Source organism: Salmo salar, chromosome ssa14 (assembly GCF_905237065.1).
Source record: "Salmo salar chromosome ssa14, Ssal_v3.1, whole genome shotgun sequence".
NCBI lineage: Eukaryota > Metazoa > Chordata > Actinopteri > Salmoniformes > Salmonidae > Salmo > Salmo salar.
In genome coordinates, this window is record NC_059455.1 from 83,773,277 (window position 1) to 83,801,132 (window position 27,856).

Below are 27,856 nucleotides of genomic sequence, written 5' to 3' on the forward strand. Positions count from 1 at the left end.
TTGTCACAATAGCGCCATCACTCAGCGACTCCACGGTGTGACACAATGATACTGTCTTTAAACAATGTCCTTTTTCGGGACATTGTCATGTGGTCTCTCTCTCTCTCCTGCTCTCTTTCTCTCTCTCTCTCTCTCCTGCTCTCTCTCTCTCTCTCCTGCTCTCTCTCTCTCCTGCTCTCTCTCTCTCTCTCTCTCTCTCTCTCTCTCTCCTGCTCTCTCTCTCTCTCTCTCTCTCCCTCTCTCTCTTTCTCTATCTCCTGCTCTCTCTCTCTCTCTCTCTCTCTCTCTCTCTCTCTCTCTCTGCTCTCTCTCTCTCTCTCTCCTGCTCTCTCTGTGTGTGTGTGTGTGTGTGTGTGTGTGTGTGTGTGTGTGTGTGTGTGTGTGTGTGTGTGTGTGTGTGTGTGTGTGTGTGTGTGTGTGTCATATTTCAGAGTGTATAAATGTCTGCCTATGAGTGCCTGTGACAGTATGTGTCTGTTGGCTATAAATTCTTATTTTGAGCATCCTTCTGCATTGTCCTCCCCTGTCTATATTGACATGTCTTCACAACCTAAATTACATTCTCAACCTTTACCAGTGTAGCTCCCTCTCTCTCTGTGTCTCTAAGCCTGTATCTAAGCTATCAGCCATATTTGTCTTTTACTAGCACTGATTTAGCTGATAGCCGGTTTTACTTGCAATGACTATGATATGTGGTTTTCTTACCTACTTTATTTTAAGTCCCGCTGGATAAGTGTCTGCTAAATGATTAAAATGAAATGCACTGTATCCCTGTGCCTGTATTTCACTGAGCCTGAGGACCACAGTGGACGGTGGAGGCCAAGCGTTTCCTGTGCCTGCCAGGTGTAGGCTACCTCTCCACACTCAAGTCATGTGGGAGGGGCCTGGGCTGCTGGCTGGCTTCTTTTATTTCCCTGGCAAATGTTGTCACCACCAGTTCAGTTCCCCTCCCTCCCTCCCTCCCTCATACCTCCCTCCCTTACTGTCACAGTCTCTTTCCAGAGCAGACTACTAACTCCTCAGAGGAAATAGGATACACTAATGGAGGGCCCTGGAAGAAGGACCTTTATCGCTCTGTGCCTCTACACTGCACTACTTACTCTCTCAGGTAAGAGGAAGAAGAAATATACGGTTGGTGTCTAGTGTTACTGTCACTGTGGTCCCCTTGTTGGGGATACCAGCGCAGTGGACAGCTGAAGAGCGGGGATCTTTAGTGGTGTGTCTGAGTATTGGGAATGTCAGATGAAACAGTTATGGTTCATGTTGTTGTCTGGGCATACCTGGTGATTGGTCCATTGCTGACATCTCAGCAATGTTAATTGAATGTCATTTCAAGAGAAATGCATTAAATGTTTTGTAAGTGCAACTAAAAGTAAAGGCCCACATCAACATTGCCCATTATCTTTCATTGGTTTAATCATGATCGAGCCATTAGACTGTATTTGATTTGATCAGTTATTACACGCATAATATAATGATACTTTTTAACCCTTGTGTAGTCTTAACATTCTTGTCCTAAGGGTAAAAAATGACCCGCCTTTACTAAACACCTAAAATAAAGCAGCTTAATTGAATTTTAAACCCCAAATCTATTTTGTATGAAGAAACAACCTGTCATTCATCACAAACTTTGTGAATATCTGGGTTTTCCCTCTTCACAATGCAGAAAGACTGCATTTAATCAGTGGACACCAATCCTTTTTATTATAACACACCTGTAATAATTGTTTTCTTTACTAAAGTAGAGGTTTATTATTATTATTATTATTGCTAAAGGTACTGCGTAGGTGTAAACATACATTTTTTAGCAAGAGATAGCACTTGTATAACCTAAGAAACTAGCAGAAATGTGCATAAAGTAGTTTTGAATGCATTTATTGAAGGAAAACAGTCTTGAACTTTTTTGGCAACATAGTGATATATTCTTATATACTGTACAATGAGGAATTCAACTACAAAATACTAGTCTTCTCCCATTTCCTTTAACCATTGCCCCCACCCACAAGGTGTATAAACAACAACATTAAATAAGAATAAAATAAGATAATAGATACAAAACAAAAATGTGAAGAACATAAATCAATCAACTCTAATTAGCACATGTATGACAGTATGCAAGTGTGTGTGCATGGACTTTGCAGATGTATTTCTCACATGTGCCGCACATAGTATTTATTTCGCAGTCCTTCTTTGGGGGCAGAATTGGCATCCTCCTCTTGCCTGCCCCAGAAACAAGCTTCATGTGGATCAGGACAAGATTCAGCCCCCTGAACAGCTTTCACAAGCGCTGCAGACGCTGCTGTGCGGGGGAGGCACTCCCTTCTTTGAATGTGTGGGGTTACAAGTGCCTTTCCCAGCTGCTCCAAGAACACCCACCTCTTGTTCCGCTTATCAGGCATCCAGGTAGGGTTGATCTTGTTCCATATCACAAAGGCATTGTATATGGACACATCAATGATGTTATGGAAGATGACCAGGGGACACGGGCAGTCATCCTCCTGCAGCTGTAAGTTCCAATCACCTTGTCCAGGTTGTCCATGCCTCCTTTGTTGTGGTTGTAGTCCAGGATGATGGCTGGCTTCCTGTTCTCATGATCCCTGATCTCAGCCGTTTTGTGCAGTGTGCTCAGGAGGACCACATTCTTGTTCCTCTTTGGGAGGTAAGAAACTAGAGTGGTGGTGGGGGTGAAGGCAAACTTTGATGAGAAGGCCTCTCTCCCCCTTGTTGCGAGGAGTGCAGGGGGGAGCTCAGGCTTGTTCTTTCTGACTGTGCCAACCATGGTGATCTTCCTCTTCAGGAGCTGCTGGCTGAGTTCAATCAGTAGCACACATAATCTACATTTCTCATTGTGTGCGTGTGTGTGTGTGTGTGTGTGTGTGTGTGTGTGTGTGTGTGTGTGTGTGTGTGTGTGTGTGTGTGTGTGTGTGTCTTTGTGGTTTTTGTGGTGTGTAAATTATTTTATAACTGCCGGGTCAAAAATGACCCTAAGACAATCTTTGTACTCTGGTGGTGTACAGCTTTCATGGAAATATGAATAAAGGCGATGTTTCACTTTTTCTAATGTTGGGGTCTCTCTAGGAAAAGTCATCAAAATGTAAGTAAAAATATATATAATTTAGGGCATTTTCTCTGCTCTTAAACATAATGGCGGGTCATTTTTGACCCTTAAGACAACACAAGTTAATCATAGTGTAATAGGACAGGAATACTCTTATGCATGTGTCTTCATGCATGTCAGTATTGGTCCATGATGAGTCTATGGAAATCAGACATCTACGTAAACATGTCTGACCAAATTACACGTGATTTCAGTTCTGGGTTAACTGAGATTAATTCTATGGTGGTTGACTAAGTTGTTGCTACGTTGTTATGTCACATTGCAGTAGCTACCGATATTTATGATCTGATTCCCATGTTTCATATACTATATGCTGTCTTTTACAGTTGTAATAAGGGTTTTTTAGCATTTTTATTTCTGGTTCAGTCAGACTTAAGACAGTCAGAAGATGGAGGAAAGACACACTGAAAAGAGTTAATCAACCAGGCCTCTGCTGACTCAGCTTGTCACGAGATGGGACCAGAAATAGGACCAGGCATTTCTATCACACTGACCCATTTCTTTCCTGAAGTCTCCCAAGATGGCAATTTTTTTTCTTCACTCTAGGCACCTGTTATTTGCCAAATAATTATTATAATGGGTCAGTCCATCTTGCATTTGCCAGTATTGCCCTATGGCCAATCCTTCCCTGCTGATGATAATAGATGTCCAACAAATCTCACATGACCAGATAAGCTCACCACCGATGTCCTAACACAACAATGGAGCTCACTTCTAAGAATGTGTTCGTATTGGAGCTCACTTCTAGGAATGTGTTTGTATTGGAGCTCACTTCTAGGAATGTGTTTGTATTGGAGCTCACTTCTAGGAATGTGTTCGTATTGGAGCTCACTTCTAAGAATGTGTTCGTATTGGAGCTCACTTCTAAGAATGTGTTTGTATTGGAGCTCACTTCTAGGAATGTGTTCGTATTGGAGCTCACTTCTAAGAATGTGTTCGTATTGGAGCTCACTTCTAAGAATGTGTTTGTATTGGAGCTCACTTCTAGGAATGTGTTTGTATTGGAGCTCACTTTTAAGAATGTGTTCGTATTGGAGCTCACTTTTAAGAATGTGTTTGTATTGGAGCTCACTTTTAAGAATGTGTTCGTATTGGAGCTCACTTCTAAGAATGTGTTTGTATTGGAGCTCACTTCTAAGAATGTGTTCGTATTGGAGCTCACTTTTAAGAATGTGTTTGTATTGGAGCTCACTTTTAAGAATGTGTTTGTATTGGAGCTCACTTCTAAGAATGTGTTTGTATTGGAGCTCACTTCTAGGAATGTGTTTGTATTGGAGCTCACTTTTAAGAATGTGTTCGTATTGGAGCTCACTTTTAAGAATGTGTTTGTATTGGAGCTCACTTTTAAGAATGTGTTTGTATTGGAGCTCACTTCTAAGAATGTGTTTGTATTGGAGCTCACTTCTAAGAATGTGTTCGTATTGGAGCTCACTTTTAAGAATGTGTTCGTATTGGAGCTCACTTTTAAGAATGTGTTCGTATTGGAGCTCACTTTTAAGAATGTGTTCGTATTGGAGCTCACTTCTAGGAATGTGTTCGTATTGGAGCTCACTTCTAAGAATGTGTTTGTATTGGAGCTCACTTCTAGGAATGTGTTCGTATTGGAGCTCACTTCTAAGAATGTGTTCGTATTGGAGCTCACTTTTAAGAATGTGTTCGTATTGGAGCTCACTTTTAAGAATGTGTTCGTATTGGAGCTCACTTTTAAGAATGTGTTCGTATTGGAGCTCACTTTTAAGAATGTGTTCGTATTGGAGCTCACTTTTAAGAATGTGTTCGTATTGGAGCTCACTTCTAGGAATGTGTTTGTATTGGAGCTCACTTTTAAGAATGTGTTTGTATTGGAGCTCACTTCTAGGAATGTGTTTGTATTGGAGCTCACTTCTAGGAATGTGTTTGTATTCACTTGAGGGGTCTTGTTTATGTAATCAAGAAAGGAGGAGGGGACACTTGAGGGTGGTGCATCAGTAGCATTCAGCTGGCCAATGGTGCTGGTGGCCTTTATTTGGGGTCCAAACAGAGGTGTCAACAGGCGGAGTGTGTGTGTGTGTTTATAATTGTGTGTTTATAAGTGTGTGTGTGTGTGTGTGTGTGTGTGTAGGTGCGTGCGTGCGTGCGTGCGTGCGTGCGTGCGTGCGTGCGTGTGACAGTGAAGACATCCCCTCACCTTCTCAGAGTCCATTGCCTCAGTTATCTCCACTGTCACTGTCTCTTATCACCACAACAATCCCAGGCTTGTTTAGTGACAACAGTGGCAGCAGCGGGTTCAGCACACTGTCCTGCTTATTTAACAGACCTTCCCCGGCCTTATGCTGGAATACACAGCCACGCTAGCAGGCCACTTGGAGTGTTACATGGATGGGGGAAGGTCGTTTGTATTATTTAGGACATAACACCAGCCACACAGTTCATCTATTGTGATGAACAACAGTGGCAGGGCCTGGACGTCCCCCGGAGAACTGGACTGACTGGGGAGGATGGAGGGAGAGAGAGAGAGGGAGGGAGGAGGGATTGGAGGAGCGGGATGGAGGATGGAAGAGGAAGAAGGAGGGAGGGAGGAAAGAGGGGGGATGCTTGGATAGAGAGAGAGAGAGAGGTAGGAGGAGGAGGGAGAGGGTGAGAAGGAGGAAGGAGAGAGGGGAGAGGATGCAGGGAGGGAGGGAGGGAGGGAGAGGAGAGGAGGAGGGAGATAGAAAATAGAGGGCATTGAAACAGAAAGGGAGAGAGAGTGATAGGGGAGTGGGGAGAGCGAGAGAGAAAGAGGTGGAGAGAGAAGGGCTGGGGGGGTTAACCTGTGGACAGACTACCTGCCTGCTGCTGTTTAATCTGAGCTGGCAACACAACACACCCATCACCTACACCCTTCCTAATTCTAATCCTAATTTAGCCGTTGAACATCAGTGTACCATTTTCAGCGGCTAAATCATTCAACTCAAAGATGTTTGCTTTAATACCTGTTAGTAGTATTATGATAGGCTTGTCAATGTCGAAAAGGAGCCTGCACATGCTGTAAAATAGACTGCTATGGCTTTCATTTTCATGAAAAGCTCATTCATTTGTACGTTCAGGGACTGTATTTATAAAGCATCTCAGAGTGCTGTAGGAGTCCTGATCCAGGTAGGAGTCCTGATCCAGGTAGTAGGAGTCCTGATCCAGGTAGTAGGAGTGCTGATCCAGGTAGTAGGAGTGCTGATCCAGGTAGTAGGAGTGCTGATCTAGGTAGTAGGAGTGCTGATCTAGGTAGTAGGAGTCCTGATCTAGGTAGTAGGAGTCCTGATCTAGGTAGTAGGAGTCCTGATCTAGGTAGTAGGAGTCCTGATCTAGGTAGTAGGAGTCCTGATCTAGGTAGTAGGAGTGCTGATCTAGGTAGTAGGAGTGCTGATCTAGGTAGTAGGAGTGCTGATCTAGGTAGTAGGAGTGCTGATCTAGGTAGTAGGAGTGCTGATTTGGGATCAGGTCCTCCTGTCCGTATCTCTTTCGTATCTCTTACCCTTAGATGAATACATGTGCGACGTGTTTACACAACTCTCAGCCCCCGAAACATATAGAGAATAGGTACATTTAGAATGGAATGCTAATCAGTCTGGCCCAACATTGCAGTATTTAAAAAAAAAAACTGACTTTATTGTCCCCATGGAGAAATGTTGTTGCAGTATCATGTACATGTTTAAATATAGTAGCCAACAAATTGAAAATTCAAAGTTCCCAACATACAGTATATACCAATGAAAGAGGCAAATCTGCTAGCCTTACCGGGTGGATAGGAACATTAGCCTGTTTAGGAGGGATTTCACTTCTGGTACAAATGATTGTCTAGTTGTGTTTTTCCTGCCGGGTAGTGCCCTAATACCTGCACCTGTCACAATTGTCGTAAGGAGTGGACCAAAACGCAGCGGGAAAATGTATACTCATCTTTTTTATTTGAAGAAGGAAAAACAAAATAAACACGTATACAAAAACAAACGACTCCAAACAGTCCTATCAGGTGCAACAAACACTAAACCAGGAAATAACTACCCACAAACCCCCATAGAACAAACACCCCTATAAATAGGACCATCAATCAGAGGCAACGAGAAGCAGCTGCCTCCAATTGAAAGTCAACCCAATAAACACCACATAGAAATAGACCAACTAGAAATAACATAGAAATACACTAACATAGAACATAACCCAAACAAACACCCCCTGCCACGCCCTGACCAAACTACAATAACAAACAGCCCCTTTACTGGTCAGGACGTGACAGTACCCCCCCCCCCCCAAAGGTGCAGACCCCGGATGCACCTTAAACAACAAAAAAACACAAAAATAAACCCCAACACAAAAATAATCCCCTAACTAAAGGGAGGGAAGGGAGGGTAGCCACCGTCACCGACGGTTCTTGTGCTACACCCCCCCTCCCCAACCTCCTACTACGGAGGTGGCTCAGGCTCCGGCCTTACTCCCCAACCTAACCTGTCCACCCCCGCTAACTGCTTATTATTATTTACCCTTCCCAAAGTCTCTGGACTAAGGCGCATCGCTGAAGACCTCGGGCTGAGGCGCGTCGCTTGGGAGCTCCGGACTGGAGGGCGACTCTGGGAACTCCGCACTGGAGGGCGACTCTGGGAACTCCGCACTGGAGGGCGACTCTGGGAACTCCGCACTGGAGGGCGACTCTGGGAACTCCGCACTGGAGGGCGACTCTGGGAACTCCGCACTGGAGGGCGACTCTGGGAACTCCGCACTGGAGGGCGTCTCTGCAGGCTCCGGACTGGAGGGCCGTCTATGCAGGCTCCGGACTGGAGGGCCGTCTCTGCAGGCTCCGGACTGTGGGCCGTCTCTAGACCGGGCACTGTCGCCGGAAGCTCTGGACGGGGCACTGTCGCCGGAAGCTCTGGACGGGGAACTGTCGCCGGAAGCTCTGGACGGGGAACTGTCGCCGGAAGCTCTGGACGGGGAACTGTCGCCGGAAGCTCTGGACGGGGAACTGTCGCCGGAAGCTCTGGACGGGGAACTGTCGCCGGAAGCTCTGGACGGGGAACTGTCGTCGGAAGCTCTGGACGGGGACTGCGCACTGAAGGCCTGATGCGTGGGGCTGGCTTTGGAGGCGCCAGACTAGGGACACGCACCACAGGGCTAGTGCGAGGAGCAGGACGAACTGGACTGGGCTGACGCACTGGAGGCCTGGTGTGTGGGGCTGGTACTGGAGGCACCAGACTGGAGACACGCACCCCAAGGCTAGTGCGAGGAGCGGGAACAGGACGTGCTGGACTGGCCTGATGCACTGGAGGCCTGGTGCGTGGTGCTGGCTTTGGAGGCGCCAGACTGGAAACACGCACCTCAAGGCTAGTGCGAGGAGCGGGAACTGGATACACTGGGTCATGAATAGGCACCGGCGGTCTGGAGCGCACCGCCTGCACAACCCGTCCTGGCTGGATGGTAACAGTAGCCCTGCACAAGCGGAGTGCTGGCACAGGGCGAACTGGGCTGTGCAGAGGCCTGATGGCTGCCGTGCGTAGAGCAGGCGTAGGGTAGCCTGGGCCTAGGAGGCGCACTGGTGGCCAGATGTGCTGTGCAGGCATACTCCTACCCGGCTGGATGCCCACTCTACCACGACACTTGCGAGGGGCTGGGATCGCTCGCACCAGACTGTGCGTGTGCATGGGCGAGATCGTGTGCACTTCCGCATACACCGGTGCTCTCATGATCCGTTGCTCCCCATAATAAGCACGGGGAGTTGGCTTAGGTCTATTACCTGACCTAGCCACTCTCCCCGTGTGCCCCCCCAAAAAAAATTCTTGGGGCTGCCTCTCGCACTTGCCAATCGGCGCGTATAACGCCTCGTAATGGCGCCTTTCCGCCTTGGCTGCCTCCAGCTCCTCCTTAGGGCGCTGGTACTCCCCAGCCTGGTGCCATGGTCCTGCCCCGTCCAGGATCTCCTCCCATGTCCATGAATCCTTATATTCCTCCTGCTGCTCCTTCCTCCGCTGCTTGGTCCGTTTGTGGTGGGTAGTTCTGTCACGATTGTCGTAAGGAGTGGACCAAAACGCAGCGGGAAAATGTATACTCATCTTCTTTTTTTATTTGAAGAAGGAAAAACAAAATAAACACGTATACAAAACAAACGACTCCAAACAGTCCTGTCAGGTGCAACAAACACTAAACCAGGAAATAACTACCCACAAACCCCCACAGAACAAACACCCCTATAAATAGGACCTTCAATCACAGGCAACGAGAAGCAGCTGCCTCCAATTGAAGGTCAACCCAATAAACACCACATAGAAATAGACCAACTAGAAATAACATAGAAATACACTAACATAGACCATAACCCAAACAACCTCGAACCACACTAAACAAACACCCCCTGCCACGCCCTGACCAAACTACAATAACAAACAGCCCCTTTACTGGTTAGGACGTGACAGCACCCAGAGGGGAGTAGTTCAAAGTCTGAGTACAGGGGATAGTTTGGGTCTAAAACGATTTTGTGAGCCTGTTGAGGGCGCTGACCTTAAAGATCTGATCCAAGCCTGTCTGTTTGACTCCAAGTACCTTACTTGGTGTGGTGATAATCCCTCTCAGCATATTTTTCTGGCCGACAACAAACAATACAAAAAGTTCAAATACTCTCAATGAAAGATGTGTATAACTGAGTCAGAATAGTCCAGTCAACATTAAAAGATCCCAGCTTTCTGAGAAAGTACAGTCTCTGCTGATGCTTTGAGTAGATCAGGTCTGTACATTTACTCTACTGAAGTTTATTGTCCAAGAGGACACAAAGATATTTGTTGTCCTCTACAATCTCTATGTTCTGACCTCTGATAGATGTTGCAGAGGTAGGTGTTGTACACTTCCTGAAGTCTATGCACATCTCTTTGGTCTTGTTGGTATGGAGGACCAAGTGTGATTCAACACACCACTCTACAAAGTTATTTAGGACCGGGCCGTGGTGTTCCTCGTCATCATGCAGCAGGCTGATCAAGGCAGTGTCATCAGCGAACTCAACGAGGTGTCTGTCAGGATGGGAACTAGCACAACTATTAGTGTACAAGATGTACAGGAGTGGGGACAAAACACATCCCTGAGGAGAGCCTGTGTTGGTGGTGCGTATGTCTGACCCGTAGGGACCCACCTTGACCCGCTGTGACCTCTGTCCAACAGCCACAAAACCAGCCCCCCATCTAAGGAGAAGTCCCTCATGAGTCTCTGTGCCAGAATGTAGGGCTAGATTGTGTTGAAGGGATTTAGCACCCTCTAGATGTCAATAGACCATGTTGAGGAGAGTAAGAATGGCACCATTAACTCCTCTGCTGAGTTGATAGGTTACTGAAACGGGTTGAGGAACTTCTGGATGGCGCTGAGGATATGACTTAACGGGTAGGAAACACAGAGGCCCAAGACATGAACAGGTCAACTCTGAGATTATTTGTTAAAACGTTCTGTCTTTCTTTCTCTATATCTCACTCTATCTCTCCTTCCCTCCTCTATCATGCTCTGTCTCTCCCCTTCCTTCCCTCTATAATGCTCTGTTCCAACCCTACCTTCCCTCTATAATGCTCTCTCTCTATCTCACCCCTTCCTTCCCTCTATAATGCTCTGTCTCACCCCTTCCTCCCCTCTATAATGCTCTGTCTCACCCCTTCCTCCCCTCTATAATGCTCTGTCTCACACCTTCCTTCCCTCTATAATGCTCTGTCTCACACCTTCCTTCCCTCTATAATGCTCTGTCTCACACCTTCCTTCCCTCTATAATGCTCTATCTCTATCTCACCCCTTCCTTCCCTCTATCCTCAGAAGTAAACTCAGAGATCGTCCATGTTCCGTCCGTGCTCCATGGCGTCAAAGGGAAGTCCCTCCTCCTCTCCGTGGAGACTTACTTCCGATTGGAGGACGTTGAGATCCAGGGCAGCTGGTACCAGACCCGGCCAGGGGGCCCCAAAACCCTGATGGTGACATTCCACAACCACACTGTCATCATGCTGGCCTCAATGAGACACAGGAACCGTTACTTCTTCCAGCCCCCCAACGCCTCTCTCCTGATCCCCAGGCTGGACGAGGCGGCGGAGGGGGATTATCATCTGGACTTGGACATTCACTTCCCCCAGACACAGGAGCTCGTCAGGGCCGAGAGGACCGTCCATGTCACCGTCGATGGTGAGTTAGTGGACACCAGAGAATCTTATCTGTCAGACTGTATTGTCCTTTATAGATTTATTAAAGCAATATAAAATACATATTAAGAGGGTAAGAAATTTATTTTAGCCTTTTAAAAACAAATCAAATTGTATTCGTCACAAGCGCCGAATACAACAGGTGTAGACCTTACTGTGAAATGCTTACTTACAAGCCCATAACCAACAATGCAGTTCAAGAAATAGAGTTAAGAAAAGATTTACTAATTCAATTGAAGTAAAACATAAAATAAAAAGGAACACAATAAAATAACAAGAACCAGGCTATATACAGGGGGTACCGAGTCAATGTGGGTTAGTGGATTAGAATGCCTTATTGCATTCATGATGTCATAATGTGTAGTGCCCTAATATACAGTCGTGGCCAAAGGTTTTGAGAATGACACAAATATTAATTTTCACAGTCTGCTGCCTGTTTGTATGATGGCAATTTGCATATACTCCAGAATGTTATGAAGAGTGATCAGATGAATTGCAGTTAATTGCAAAGTCCCTCTTTGCCATGCAAATGAACTGAATCCCCCAAAAACATTTCCACTGCATTTCAACCCTGCCACAAAAGGACCAGCTGACATCATGTCAGTGATTCTCTTGTTAACACAGGTGTGAGTGTTGACGAGGACAAGGCTGGAGATCACTCTGTCATGCTGATTGAGTTCGAATAACAGACTGGAATCTTCAAAAGGAGGGTGGTGCTTGGAATCATTGTTCTTCCTCTGTCAATCATGGTTAACTGCAAGGAAACACGTGCCGTCATCATTGCTTTGCACAAAAAGGGCTTCACAGGCAAGGATATTGCTGCCAGTAAGATTGCACCTAAATCAACCATTTATCGGATCATCAAGAACTTCAACGTTCAATTGTTGTGAAGAAGGCTTCAGGGCGCCCAAGAAAGTCCAGCAAGCGCCAGGACCGTCTCCGACAAGTTGATTCAGCTGCGGGATCGGGGAACCACCAGTACAGAGCTTGCTCAGGAATGGCAGCAGGCAGGTGTGAGTGCATCTGCAGGCAAAGACTTTTGGAGGATGGCCTGGTGTCAAGAAGGGCAGCAAAGAAGCCACTTCTCTCCAGGAAAAACATCAGGGACAGACTGATATTCTGAAAAAGGTACAGGGATTGGACTGCTGAGGACTGGGGTAAAGTCATTTTCTCTGTTGAATCCCCTTTTCGATTGTTTGGGGCATCCGGAAAAAAGCTTGTCCGGAGAAGACAAGGTGAGCGCTACCATCAGTCCTGTGTCATGCCAACAGTAAAGCATCCTGAGACCATTCATGTGTGGGGTTGCTTCTCAGCCAAGGGAGTGGGCTCACTCACAATTTTGCCTAAGAACAGACCCATGAATAAAGAATGGTACCAGCACATCCTCCGAGCGCAACTTCTCCCAACCATCCAGGAACAGTTTGGTGACAAACAATGCCTTTTCCAGCATGATGGAGCACCTTGCCATAAGGCAAAAGTAATAACTAAGTGGCTCAATGAACAAAACTTAGATATTTTGGGCCCATGGCCAGGAAACTCCCCAGACCTTAATCCCATTGAGAACTTGTGGTCAATCCTCAAGAGGCGGTTGGACAAACAAAACCCCACAAATTCTGACAAACTCCAAGCATTGATTATGCAAAAATGGGCTGCCATCAGTCAGGATGTGGCCCAGAAGTTCATTGACAGCATGCCAGGGCGGATTGCAGAGTTCTTGAAAAAGAAGGGTCAACACTGCAAATATTGACTCTCTGTATCAACTTCATGTAATTGTTAATAAAAGCCTTTGACACTTATGAAATGCTTGTAATTATACTTCAGTATTCCATAGTAACATCTGACAAAAATATCTAAAGACACTGAAGCAGCAAACTTTGTGGAAATGTATATTTGTGTCATTCTCAAAACTTTTGGCCACGACTGTACTGTATGTACTCATTCAGTAACTAGGTTCATTCAGTAACTAGGTTCATTCAGTATCTAGGTTCCTTCAGAAACTAGGTTCCTTCAGAAACTAGGTTCCTTCAGTAACTAGGTTCCATCAGAAACTAGGTTCCTACAGTAGCTAGGTTCCTTCAGTAACTAGGTTCCTTCAGTAACTCGGATCCTTCAGTAACTATGTTCCTTCAGTAACTATGTTCCTTCAGTAACTAGGTTCCTTCAGTAACCAGGTTAATTAAGTGACTAGAAAGATATGTACTTTTTTGGCTTGCTTGGCTGCACTTAATATGTGCCTAACATTATCCTACTGTTTCATCTCTCCCCTTCTCCAGTACCTGTGTCCACTCCAGTTATCCAGAAGACACCATCGTCTACAGTTGTTGAGGACAAGGAGAACGTGACGTGGACCTGTAGGGTGGAGAACGGAACCAGGGTCCAGTACCAGTGGCTGAAGAACAACATGCCCTTAGATGTTAGTGATCGCCATCAGTTTTCCCAGGACAACTCTACTCTGGTGATAAGCCCTGTGAGGAAGAAAGACATTGGACAGTACCGCTGCCTGGCCAGGAACCACATCAGCCAGAGACAGAGCCACACCCTGGACCTCAGTGTCTTCTGTAAGTACTGAAGTTCTATCTAGAACAGAACATCGCTGTAGGTCTGTGTATAATAGCACATTACTGAAGTTCTGTCTATAACAGAACATCGCTGTAGGTCTGTCTAAAACAGAACATCGCTGTAGTTCTGTCTTTAACAACACATTACTGTAGTTCTGTCTATAACAGAACATTACTGTAGTTCTGTCTAAAACAGCACATTACTGTAGTTCTGTCTAAAACAGCACATTACTGTAGTTCTGTCTATAACAGAACATTACTGTAGTTCTGTCTAAAACAGCACATTACTGTAGTTCTGACTTTAACAACACATTACTGTAGTTCTGTCTATAACAGAACATCGCTGTAGGTCTGTCTAAAACAGAACATCGCTGTAGTTCTGTCTTTAACAACACATTACTGTAGTTCTGTCTATAACAGAACATTACTGTAGTTCTGTCTAAAACAGCACATTACTGTAGTTCTGTCTAAAACAGCACATTACTGTAGTTCTGTCTATAACAGAACATTACTGTAGTTCTGTCTAAAACAGCACATTACTGTAGTTCTGACTTTAACAACACATTACTGTAGTTCTGTCTAAAACAGCACATTACTGTAGTTCTGTCTTTAATAGCACATTACTGTAGTTCTGCCTATAATGGCACATTACTGTAGTTCTGTCTTTAATAGCACATTACTGTAGTTCTGCCTATAATGGCACATTACTGTAGTTCTGTCTATAACAGCACATTACTGTATTTCTGTCTATTACTGCACATTATACATTACATTTTTGGTCATTTAGCAGATACTCTTATCCAGAGCGACTTACAGGAGCAATTAGGGTTCAGTGCCATGCTCAAGGGCACAGCGAAAGACTTGTTTAACCTAGTCGGCTCGGGGATTCAAACTAGAAACCTTTCAATTACCTGCCCAACGGTCTTAAAACCTCTTACATCTAGATGTTCCGCTAGCGGAACACCGCTCCAATATCCAATGATAGGGCGCGGCGCGAATTACAAACACGTCAGAAATCCAAAAACGTCAATTTTTCAAACATATGACTATTTTACACCATTTTAAAGACAAGACTCTCCTTTATCTAACCACATTGTCCGATTTCAAAAAGGCTTTACAACTAAAGCAAAACATTAGATTATGTCAGGAGAGTACCCAGCCAGAAATAATCAGACACCCATTTTTCAAGCTAGCATATAATGTCACAAAAACCAAAACCACAGCTAAATGCAGCACTCACCTTTGATGATCTTCATCAGATGACACTCCTAGGACATTATGTTATACAATACATGCATGTTTTGTTCAATCAAGTTCATATTTATATCAAAAACCAGCTTTTTACATTAGCATGTGACGTTCAGAACTAGCATACCCACCGAAACTTCCGGTGAATTTACTAAATTACTCACGATAAACGTTCACAAAAAACAAAAAATTCTTTTAAGAATTATAGATACAGAACTCCTTTATGCAATCGCGGTATCAGATTTTAAAATAGCTTTTTTCGGTGAAAGCACATTTTGCAATATTCTGAGTCAATAGCCCGGCCATCATGGCTAGCTATTTTGACACCCACCAAGTTTGGCACTCACCAAACTCAGATTTACTATAAGAAAAATTGGATTACCTTTGCTGTTCTTCGTCAGAATGCACTCCCAGGACTTCTACTTCAACAACAAATGTTGGTTTGGTTCCAAATAATCCATAGTTACATCCAAATAGCTGCGTTTGTTCTTGCGTTCAAGACACTATTTGAAGGGTGACGGCGCGTATCATGACAAAAAATTTAAAAATATTCCATTACCGTACTTCGAAGCATGTCAAACGCTGTTTAACCTCTTACATCTAGGCGTTCCGCTAGCGGAACACCTGCTCCAATGTCCAATGATAGGCGTGGCGCGAATGACAAATTCCTCAAAAATACAAAAACTTCAATTTTTCAAACATATGACAATTTCACAGCATTTTAAAGATAAGACTCTCCTTTATCTAACCACACTGTCCGATTTCAAAAAGGCTTTACAGCGAAAGCAAAACATTAGATTATGTCAGCAGAGTACCAAGCCAGAAATAATCAGACACCCATTTTTCAAGCTAGCATATAATGTCACAAAACCCAGAAGACAGCTAAATGCAGCACTAACCTTTGATGATCTTCATCAGATGACACACCTAGGACATTATGTTATACAATACATGCATGTTTTGTTCAATCAAGTTCATATTTATATCAAAAAACAGCTTTTTACATTAGCATGTGACGTTCAGAACTAGCATACCCCCCGCAAACTTCCGGGGAATTTGCTAACAATTTACTAAATTACTCACGATAAACGTTCACAAAAAGCATAACTATTATTTTAAGAATTATAGATACATAACTCCTCTATTCACTCGATATGTCCGATTTTAAAATAGCTTTTTGGTGAAAGCACATTTTGCAATATTCTAAGTACATAGCCCAGGCATCACGGGCTAGCTATTTAGACACCCGGCAAGTTTAGCACTCACCAATATCAGATTTACTATTATAAAAGTTTGATTACCTTTTGTTGTCTTCGTCAGAATGCACTCCCAGGACTGCTACTTCAATAACAAATGTTGGTTTGGTCCAAAATAATCCATCGTTATATCCGAATAGCGGCGTTTTGTTCGTGCGTCCCAGACACTATCCGAATGGTAAAGAAGGGTCGTGCGCATGGCGCAATTCGTGACAAAAAAAATCTAAATATTCCATTACCGTACTTCGAAGCATGTCAACCGCTGTTTAAAATCCATTTTTACGCCATTTTTCTCGTAAAAAAGCGATAATATTCCGACCGGGAATGTCCATTTAGCTAAACAGAGGAATGAAAACAAACCTTTCGGTCGACGCGGGCACGAGCCTGAGTCTCACATTACTGTAACCAGCCACTACCCAAACGCGCTACTTTGTTTCAGCCAGAGCCTGCAAAGCCACGATTCCGCTTTTTGCCGCCTTCTGAGAACCTATGGCAGCCGTAGGAAGTGTCACAGGACAGCTAAGATCCTCACTCTTCAATAAACAGAGACAAGAAGAACGACACCTTGTCAGACAGGCCACTTCCTGAATGAAACCTTCTCAGATTTTGGCCTGCCATATGAGTTCTGTTATACTCACAGACACCATTCAAACAGTTTTAGAAACTTTAGGGTGTTTTCTATCCAAAGCCAATAATTATATGCATATTCTAGTTACTGGGCAGGAGTAGTAACCAGATTAAATCGGGTACGTTTTTTATCCAGCCGTGAAAATACTGCCCCCTAGCATAACAGGTTAAAATTAATTTTTATGCGGTTTTCTCGTAAAATAGCGATAATATTCCGACCGGGCGACGTTGTTTTCGTTCAAAGACTGAAAATGTAAAAGGACTCTTCACGTGTACGCGCGCACCCGTTTCATTGTTCTCAGATCGACCACTTTCCAAATGCGCAACTGTTTTTCAGCCAGGGACTGCAGAGTCATCATTCAACGTTCTGGCGCCTTCTGAGAGCCTATGAGAGTCTTAGAAAATGTCACGTTACAACAGAGATCCTCTGTTTTTGATAAAGAGGCTATAGAAGGCCAAGAAATGGTCAGAGAGGGCACTTCCTGTTTAGAATCTTCTCAGGTTTTGGCCTGCCATATGAGTTCTGTTATACTCACAGACACCATTAAAACAGTTTTAGAAACTTTAGGGTGTTTTCTATCCAAATCAAACAATTATATGCATATTCTAGTTTCTGGGAAGGAGTAATAACCAGATTAAATCGTAGCCCAGGCATCACGGGCTCGCTATTTAGACACCCGGCAAGTTTAGCACTCACCATAATCATATTTACTATTATAAAAGTTTCATTACCTTTTGTTGTCTTCGTCAGAATACACACCCAGGACTGCTACTTCAATAACAAATGTTGGTTTGGTCCAAAATAATCCATTGTTATATCCGAATAGCGGCGTTTTGTTCGTGCGTTCCAGACACTATCCGAAATAGTAAAGAAGTGTCACGCGCATGGCGCAATTCGTGACAATAAAATTCTAAGTATTCCATTACCGTACTTCGAAGCATGTCAACCGCTGTTTAAAATCAATTTTTACGACATTTTTCTCGTAGAAAAGCGATAATATTCCGACAGGGAATCTCCTTTTCGGCAAACAGAGGAAAAAATCCCAAATGCGGGGGCGGTCGGGGTCACGCGCATAAGCTAGTGTCTCTTGATCGGCCACTTGAGAAAGGCGATAATGTGTTTCAGCCTGGGGCTGGAATGACGTCATTCTGTTTTTTCCCGGGCTCTGAGCGCCTATGGACGACGTGGGAAGTGTCACGTTAGAGCAGAGATCCTTAGTAAATGATAGAGATGGAAAAGAAGTTCAACAAATGGTCAGACAGGCCACTTCCTGTAAAGGAATCTCTCAGGTTTTGACCTGCCATTTGAGTTCTGTTATACTCACAGACACCATTCAAACAGTTTTAGAAAATTTAGGGTGTTTTCTATCCATATGTAATAAGTATATGCATATTCTAGTTACTGGGTAGGAGTGGTAACCAGATTAAATCGGGTATGTTTTTTATCCAGCCGTGTCAATGCTGCCCCCTAGCCCTAACAGGTTAATGACTCAACTTCCCGCACTGTATTTTCCACAAGTGTAAAGACTTCCATCATTCCTGGCCTTCTATGAGTAATACCAGTATGTAAATTCAAACCATAAGAGGGCTCAGTGAGGTCTGAAAACAGAAGTGGCTGCAATTTGCATGGGAGTCTGAGAGGCCCACTGTTCTGTGGCGATACTATCATGTCAGTACTGCAGTATCGCTATCGGGACTCCGTTAGGTTAAGGAAACCAGGCTGGTTGTGGCAGGTTTGGAGGTTAGCCGACGTGGAAGGATACTGTTGACATATGTTCAGACATTAACCCATTCTACAGTTGAAAACAAGACAACAAATGTTGCAGTAGGCCAATTTGCAGTCCAATTATGCTAAACGCATTTGCTAATGGTTGTATGTTGAGATGCAGTCAGAGGAAAGGGATTTAATAGATGGAACTTCTTTGCCTTTGTAACGGCTGTCTTCGTCGTCAGATGAAACAGAGAAGTCATCGTCGGAAAAGGTGGACCAATACGCAGCGGAAGATGTGTTCATCATTAGTGTTTTAATGAAAAACGAGAACACTACAAAAATAAACAAAAGACGACAGCAAACAGTTCTGTTAGGAAAACACACTAACAAAATACAATTACCCACAAAACCCAAAGGAAAAACATGCTCCTTATGTGTGACTCCCAATCAACAACAACGAACTTCAGCTGTGCCTGATTGGGAGCCACACACGGCCCAAAACAAAGAAATACAAAAAACCTAGAAAAATAACATAGAACGCCCACCCAATGTAACACCCTGGCCTAACCAAAATAAAGAACAAAAAAACCCTCTCTATGGCCAGGGCGTTACAGCCTTAACATATTATCTTTTTTAGATAAATATATTTTATTTAGGTTTTTAGACAATAGACCATAGACATAGACAAAAGATAACAGACAACTGAACATATCACAGCCAGGGATCCACTAAAGTGGTGCAGCTGTCTAAGGCTGTCTCAGTGCTTGAGGCCTCATTACAGACACCCTGGTTCAAATCCAGGCTGTATCACAACTAGCTGTGATTGGGAATCCCATAGGGTGGTGTGCAGTTGTCCAGTGTAGGCTGTCATTGTAAATAAGACCTTGTTCTTAACTGACTTGCCTAGTTAAATATTGGTGGAGTGCTTCAGAGATGGTTGTCCTTCTGGAAGGTTTTCCCCCATCTCCACAAAGTAACTCTGGAGCTCTGTCAGAGTGACCATCGGATTCTTGGTCAAGGCCCTTCTCCCCCAATTGCTCAGTTTGGCCGGGCGGGCAGCTTTAGGAAGAGTCTTGGTGGTTCCAAACTTCTTCCATTTAAGAATGATGGAGGCCACTGTGTTCTTGGTGACCTTCAATGTTGCAGAAATGGGTTGGTACCCTTCCGTAGATCTGTGCCTCGTCCCAATCCTGTCTCAGAGCTCTACTGACAATTTCTTTGACCTCATGGCTTGGTTTTTGCTCTGACTTGCACTGTCAACTGTGGGACCTTATACTGTATAGACAGATGTGTGCCTTTCCAAATCATGTCCAATCAATTGAATTTACCACAGGTAGACTCCAGTCAAGTTGTAGAAACATCTCAATGATGATCAATGGAAACAGGAACACCTGAGCTCAATTTTCGAGTCTCAAAGCAAAAAGTCTGAGTACTTATGTAAATAAGGTATTTCTGTTTTTATATTTTGAATACATTTGCAAAAATTTTGAAAAACTTGTTTTTGCTTTGTCATTGTGCGGTATTGTGCGTAGATTGCTGAGGATTTGCATTTATTCAATCCATTTTAGAATAAGGCTGTAACATAACAAAATATGGAAAAAGTCAAGGGGTCTGAATACTTTCTGAAGGCACTGTATGTCTTTAACCTGATTTGTAGTGGTGAAGAGCCCAAAGCAGCCTCACAATAGGATGACATGTTTGGTCATTTAATGACATTCTGAATATATATGTATCTTTTTTATAATTATAATTTTTTTACCCCTTTTTCTCCCCAATTTCGTGGTATCCTATTGGTAGTTACAGTCTTGTCCCATCGCTGCAACTCCCGTATGGACTCGGAAGAGGCGAAGGTTGAGAGCTGCGCATCCTCCGAAACATGACCCTGCTAAGCCGCATTGCTTCTTGACACACTGTTCGCTCAATCCGGAAGCCAGCCGCACCAATGTGTCGGAGGAAACACTGTACAATTGGCAACGTACAATCAGCGTGCATGCCCCTGGCCCGCCACAGGAGTCGCTAGAGCGCGATGGGACAAGGACATCCCGGCCGGCCAAACTCTCCCCTAACCCGGACGACACTGTGCCAATTGTGCGCCACCTCATGGGTCGCGGCCAGATGCACACAGCCCGGGATCGAACCCGGGTCTGTAGTGACGCCTCAAGCACTGCTGCTCAAGCACTGCTCAGACTGCTGCGTCATTCAGGAGGCCCTGACATTCTGAATTATTGCTAATCAAACAATTTATCCTAGCTGCCAAAGGATCCTAGCTTTCCACAGTCCCAATAGAGCTTGAAGTCGATCCTAAAACTATGTTTGTGACAATATGAACCACTCTAATATCTCCTAGATGGCCCCTACAACCTGGCTGTGAAGTCTGACCATGGTCTGCGGACTGGGGAGGTCTTCACAGTGAACCCTGGTGAGCTGGTGTTCTTCGACTGTCAGGCCGACTCCAACCCTCCCAACAGCTGTATGTGGATCTCTAAGACCAACAACGCCACTGAGGTCATCACTGTGGGACTGCGCCTGGAGGTCACCTCCTACAAGCTGGCCCAGGCTGAGGAGTTCCTATGTAGGGCGTTTAACAATGTGACCCAGAAGCAGGATGAGACCCAGTTCACCCTGGTGGTGGCCAGCCTGGGGACAGGTGGGTAAAGCTGGGCTGGGCTGCTAGCCTGGGGTGCTGGAGGCAGCGTAGGAGGGACTGGGAACACACACACACACAGCCCTGGGGTGCTGGCATAGTGTAGGTGGAACTGGGAATCAGGTCTGAGTACACACTGTGCACATTATCATGCCAAAAGGTACCAAGGTGAAGATAACAAAGAAGAGAAGAAGAGACAAGCGTAATGTCAAAGGGACAAATGTAACCTACATTTGTAACCTACGTAGTTTATAAAGTATGACTTTTCTAAATATGAGCAGTAACCTTGCTTACAGAGAGTCCAAATTAAAGGTACATTTAAAACAGAGCCAGTTAATCCACCCACACAAGGGGAATCATAAATATTGTATTTCTCCTTAGTTGCCAAGTACCAGTCACTCTGGCCTGTGTAAAAGTCCACTGGCTCTATGGGAGAGTAAACAGAGAAAAACAACAGCTGGTCTCATTGTTGACCATGTTTTACTGCATGTGTGGAGTTTCTATGCGTAGGTGGTTTCAGTCTCCAAATTGAAAAAGATACACATAATCTTGGCTACTGTATAGCAAATAACGCTGTAAATATATATATCCTATTAAGAATGATCTAAAAGTCGATGAACAAACTAAACACACTAACTGTCCACCAGGTCTGGGTTGACAGGTTTACTCTCACATTGGACTCCTCTCAAATTTGTACAATTTAGTCACTAAACCATCAGGGCCGGTTTCCCAGTCACAGATTATGCCTATTCCGTGACTAACAACCATTCTCAATAGATATTCTCCATTGAAAGAGTTTCTTAGTCCAGGACTGGGCTTAATCTGTGTCTGGGAAACCGGCCCTGTTTAAAGTTTTGAAATTTGACTCTGAATGTAATAATACTAACTTTATTTATAGAGTGTTTTTCAATGACAGGTTAACAAAGTTCTTCTCAAAATGAATAAAAGTACTACAGAAGATACAGAGACAGAAAAATTGAGAAGAAAAACAAAATAGCTATATAAAATCATACATTAGAAGATAGTTTTAGAAAAGTGGGTTTTGAGGAGCGGTTTTAAAAGAGGCCTTGATTCTGCAGGAGTTTATTGGTTGTTCTCTTTCATTTGTAGGAAAGGAGAGATATGTCCAGGAGAGCAGATCATTCTCTCCTCTGGCTGCAATCACTCTGTCCTGTCTGTTCATTTGCTGTATGTTACTGGTCTACTTCAGAAGGAGCTGTCATCATCCCAAGAGAGGTAAATGTTATGGTTATCTTCATAATGACTTAGGGTGATAGCAGCAACTGTAAACACAGTAGAAACTAGACACTACTGTAGAAACTAGACACTACTGTAAAAACTAGACACTACTGTAGGCACTAGACACTACTGTAGGCACTAGACACTACTGTAGAAACTAGACACTACTGTAAAAACTAGACACTACTGTAGGCACTAGACACTACTGTAGGCACTAGACACTACTGTAGAAACTAGACACTACAGTAGACACTAGACACTACTGTAGGCACTAGACACTACTGTAGGCACTAGACACTACTGTAGAAACTAGACACTACAGTAGACACTATACACTACTGTAGGCACTAGACACTACTGTAGAAACTAGACACTACAGTAGACACTATACACTACTGTAGGCACTAGACACTACTGTAGGCACTAGACACTACTGTAGGCACTAGACACTACAGTAGACAGTAGACACTACTGTAGAAACTAGACACTACAGTAGACAGTAGACACTACTGTAGAAACTAGATACTACTGTAGAAACAAGACACTACTGTAGACACTAGACACTACAGTAGACACTACAAACACTACTGTAGACACTAGACACTACTATAGACACCAGACACGGCAGTAGACACTACAATAGACACTACAGACACTACTGTAGACACTAGACACTGCTGTAAACACTAGACACTACTGTTGACACTAGACATTACTGTAGACACTAGACACTGCTGTAAATACTAGACACTACTGTTGACACTAGACATTACTGTAGACACTAGACACTGCTGTAAATACTAGACACTACTGTTGACACTAGACATTACTGTAGACACTAGACACTGCTGTAAATACTAGACACTACGGTTGACACTAGACACTGCTGTAAATACTAGACACTACTGTTGACACTAGACATTACTGTAGACACTAGACACTGCTGTAAATACTAGATACTACGGTTGACACTAGACATTACTGTAGACACTAGACACTGCTGTAAATACTAGACACTGCTGTAAATACTAGACACTACTGTTGACAACAGACATTACTATAGACAGGTGTAGACCTTACAGGTCCCTAACCAACAGTGCGAATTTTAAGTAAAAAACAGGTATTAGGTGAACAATAGATAAGTAAAGAAATAAAAACAACAGTTAAAAGACAGTGAAAAATAACAGTATCAATCAATCAATCAAATGTATTTATAAAACCCTTCTTACATCAGCTGATGTCACAAAGTGTTGTACAGAAACCCAGCCTTAAACCCTAAACAGCAAGTGATGCAGGTGTAGAAGCACGGTGGCTAGGAAAAACTCCCTAGAAAGGCCAGAACCTAGGAAGAAACCTAGAACCAGACTATGAGGGGTGGCCAGTCCTCTTCTGGCTGTGCCGGGTGGAGATTATAACAGAACATGGCCAAGATGTTCAAATGTTCATAGATGACTAGCATGGTCAAATAATAATAATCACAGTGGTTGTAGAGGGTGCAACAGGTCAGCACCTCAGGAGTAAATGTCAGTTGGATTTTCATAGTCGATCATTCAACGATCTCTACCGCTCCTGCTGTCTCTAGAGAGTTGAAAACAGCAGGTCTGGGACAGGTAGCACGTCCGGTGAACAGGTCAGGGTTCCATAGCCGCAGGCAGAACAGTTGAAACTGGAGCAGCAGCACACCCAGGTGGACTGGGGACAGCAAGGAGTCATCAGGCCAGGTAGTCCTGAGGCATGGTCCTAGGGCTCAGGTCCTCCGAGAGAAAGAAAGAAAGATGGATAGAAAGAAAGAAAGAAGAGAAAGAAAGACAGAAAAAGAGAGAGAGAATTAGAGAGCATACTTAAATAGACACTACCGTAGACACTAGACACTACCGTAGACACTAGGCACTACCGTAGACACTACAGTAGACACTAGACACTACAGTAGACACGAGACACTACAGTAGACAGTAGACACTACAGTAGACACTAGACACTACAGTAAACACTACAGTAGACACTAAACACTATAGTAGAAACTAGACACTACAGTAGACACTACAGTAGAAACTAGGCACTACTGTAGACACTAGACACTACTGTAAATACTAGACACTGTAGTAGACACTAGACATTACAATAGACACTAGACCTTACTGTAGACACTAAACACTACTGTAGACACTACTGTAGACACTAGACACTACTGTAAACACTAGACACTATAGTAGACACTATACACTACAGTAGACACTAGACATTACTGTAGACACTAGACATTACAGTAGACATTACAGTAGACGCTAGACCTTACTGTAGACACTAGACACTACAGTAGACACTAGACATTACAGTAGACATTTAAGTAGACACTAGACAATACTGTAGACAATATACACTGCAGTTGACACTAGACACTACTGTAGACACTACAGACAATACAGTAGACACTTGACACTGCAGTAGACACTATGCACTACCTACTGTAGACACTATACACTACAGTAGACACTACAGTAGACACTAGGCACTACAGTAGACACTACAGCAGACACTAGACAATACAGTAGACACTTGACACTGCAGTAGACACTATGCACTACCTACTGTAGACACTATACACTACAATCGACACTACAGTAGACACTAGGCACTACAGTAGACACTACTGTAGATACTATACACTAGACACTACAGTAGACACTAGACACTACAGTAGACACTAGACACTATAGTAGACACTAGACACTACAGTAGACACTAAACACTACTGTAGACACTAGACACTACAGTAGACACTAGATTTTGAAGTTTGTTAACTGTAGAGTACATGCCAATCATCTGCCAATGTTACAGTATGTCAAACTCAAACAGCATCTGTGGCAAAATGACATGTTTTTCTGAGGAAAGGCATTCAACTTAAAAAAGCCTGAAAACTTGCCTGTAAGGTAAAGTACAAATAGTTGTTGTTATTAAAGAGTAAAATATGTAATATTAAAAGCTCTACTGTTTCTTTTACAGTTCTCATGAACATCTATAACAGGTAAGACCATTACTGATCAGTGCTTACACATGAATAAAGATAACCTCTGTCTAGATAGCCTACCTACAGTAAATGGGTTTAATTAAAATGACTTTGCCTCTCCCATGCAGACCTTTGACAGAACAGAGACGCCCACACCGTTCGGGTAAGTTTCCTCTCTGCACCTGCAATGTTTACCTTTTACCCTTACGTTCCTGCCTGTTGTTATGCAGTGTCGTGTACATAGCCCTAGACAAACAATACTCCTCATAAACCCTTCACTAACATAGAACAATTACAGTAATCATACTTGTTTGTCTTATGCAGGCGTATTAGCCCATAAACTCAGTTGCTGATCTCTTCAAGTTTCAGTTGGATCTGTCTGTGCTTTAGTGAACTGAGTTCAATACATTTAACTATGGTGGGACGGTATTCAGTTTTCCCCAAACCAAAAGTGACACGTCCTAAATAAAATAACCTACTAGGAAGGAACAAGAAACAGGATGTAAATAGAGAGGACACTACATTGACACCAAAAAGTCTATCAGGTGAACTACATTTTACTTGCAGGTCATGAGGATGCAACGGAAGACTTCGGCATCTATGAGTTTGTCTCTATACCTGGGAAAATGGAATCTACACAGGTATGTTGTATGTCTTGCAACAATGCAGCCTGGTACAATAGGCCTAGTTTTCTGTAGGAACACCTCTTTGATATTGTAGTGAGCCTCATTAATGAGCCCACACTAGGCTACCTAGCGTGTGACAGGGAGCCTAGCGATTAAGAGCGTTGGGCTAGTAACCAAAAATTTGCTGGTTCGAAACCACGAGCCGACTAGGCAAGGCACTTAACCCTAACTGCTCCTGTAAATCTCTATGGATATGAGTGTCTGCTAATGTAAATGTAAATGTGCAACCCCCCCATAAGGTTAACAGTATTGGAGGAATGCTTAAAGTGTTTTCCTTTCACACATGTGACCCGGGTTCTATTCCCTCTCCCTCCATTTGCTATAACATATAGTGTCCCTGAATGTGTTGTTTGTTTTCATTTCCCAGGCATCCAGCAGATCTCTGGCACACCTAGAGTCTGTCCAGGATTTGCATACCACCATCTATGATGTCATCAGGCACATCCCTGAAACTCCCACGCTGGCTACCCAGAGTCTGCTGGGAAAGCAGTGTGAAGGTTAACCAGAGACCAGAGCATCCCAAATTGCATCCCAAATTGAACTCTATTTCCCTATATAGGAATATATATATATCCCGAGTGTCGCATCGGTCTAAGGCACTGCATATCAGTGCTAGAGGCGTCACTACAGACCCTGGTTCGATCCTGGGCTGTATCACAACCGGCTGTGATCGGGAGTCCCATAGGGCGGCACACAATTGACCAAGCATTGTCCAGGTTAGGGGAGGGTTTGGCAGGGGTAGGCCGTCATTGTAAAATAAGAATTTGTTCTTAACCTACTTAGCCTAGTTAAATAAAGATTAAATAAAAATACAAAAATTAGTGCACTACTAGGGGCGGCAAGTAGTACACTATATAGTGACGCCTGTTAAGAGCATTGGGCCTATAACTGAAAGGTTGCTGGAGTGAATCCCCAAGCTAAATAATCTGCAAATGTGCCAATGAGCAAGGCACTTAAGCCTCTGGCACAGTTTCAACATCCTACTGAATATTTTCTAATAATTATTTACATTTAAAGAACAAGAGCTCATAAATATTTTTTTCTCTCTTCAAATTGTAGATTTATTCAATGTGCTATTTCAAGCTGCCTCTGGAAGTGGGTAAGAATATTTGGATGAAGGAATTATCACATTGCATGTGAGATACTGTCTGATGGAGGTGTTGTATAACATCATCTTTCACCATGTAAATACAACATCTGCTCTACACTGTACTTACTTAATTGTTTTGTTTTGAAAGAAATGACATTTTATTTTAGTGAATATGTTATGAGTCCTATCCTCCTGTCTTTCTGAATGTAGCAATTTTATTGATCAAGTACACTCCACCGGATTGTGAAATGCCAGATGTGTTGTTGCCTGGCTGCAGAGTATTGTACAGTTTCCACTTACAGATATGCACTTTTTGTATTTGAATAAAGATTTATAACAATTTGATTAGCTTGATTCAATAATGAACTATATGATAAATGTTTTCTGCCTCCCACAATGTCTTAAATGAATAACTTTAGTGATGTGAGATGTGTTGTGAACGGTTGTCCGTTATTCTGGTGGTGAATGCAGCGTTATTTAGTTGTGTCACTGGTCTGATCAGGTCTAGTC

At 43.6% G+C, this 27,856-nt stretch overlaps 1 protein-coding gene across 2 annotated transcripts; it reads left to right on the top strand.

The window, feature by feature from the left end:
- Nucleotides 1-953: 953 nt before the first annotated feature.
- hepacam2 (HEPACAM family member 2) lies at nucleotides 954-27,691 on the top strand. Of its 2 annotated transcripts, none has more exons than XM_045694893.1 (9): nucleotides 954-1,108; nucleotides 10,904-11,263; nucleotides 13,554-13,838; nucleotides 21,028-21,327; nucleotides 22,435-22,560; nucleotides 25,567-25,588; nucleotides 25,699-25,733; nucleotides 26,138-26,211; nucleotides 26,624-27,691. In XM_045694893.1, the coding sequence occupies exons 1-9, from the start codon at nucleotides 1,042-1,044 to the stop codon at nucleotides 26,756-26,758; spliced, it is 1,404 nt and encodes a 467-aa protein (XP_045550849.1). In that variant the 5' UTR covers nucleotides 954-1,041; the 3' UTR covers nucleotides 26,759-27,691. The 2 variants fall into 2 exon arrangements, with proteins under 2 accessions (XP_045550849.1, XP_045550850.1); XM_045694894.1 differs by having other exon boundaries at nucleotides 10,907-11,263.
- Nucleotides 27,692-27,856: the final 165 nt, after the last annotated feature.

Coding starts and splice junctions, on each gene's coding strand:
- hepacam2 (XM_045694893.1), top strand. CDS start 1,042: ATGGAGGGCCCTGGAAGAAGGACCTTTATCGCTCTGTGCCTCTACACT. Junction 1,109..10,903: donor TGCACTACTTACTCTCTCAG/GTAAGAGGAAGA, acceptor CTCTATCCTCAG/AAGTAAACTCAGAGATCGTC. Junction 11,264..13,553: donor CGTCCATGTCACCGTCGATG/GTGAGTTAGTGG, acceptor CCCCTTCTCCAG/TACCTGTGTCCACTCCAGTT.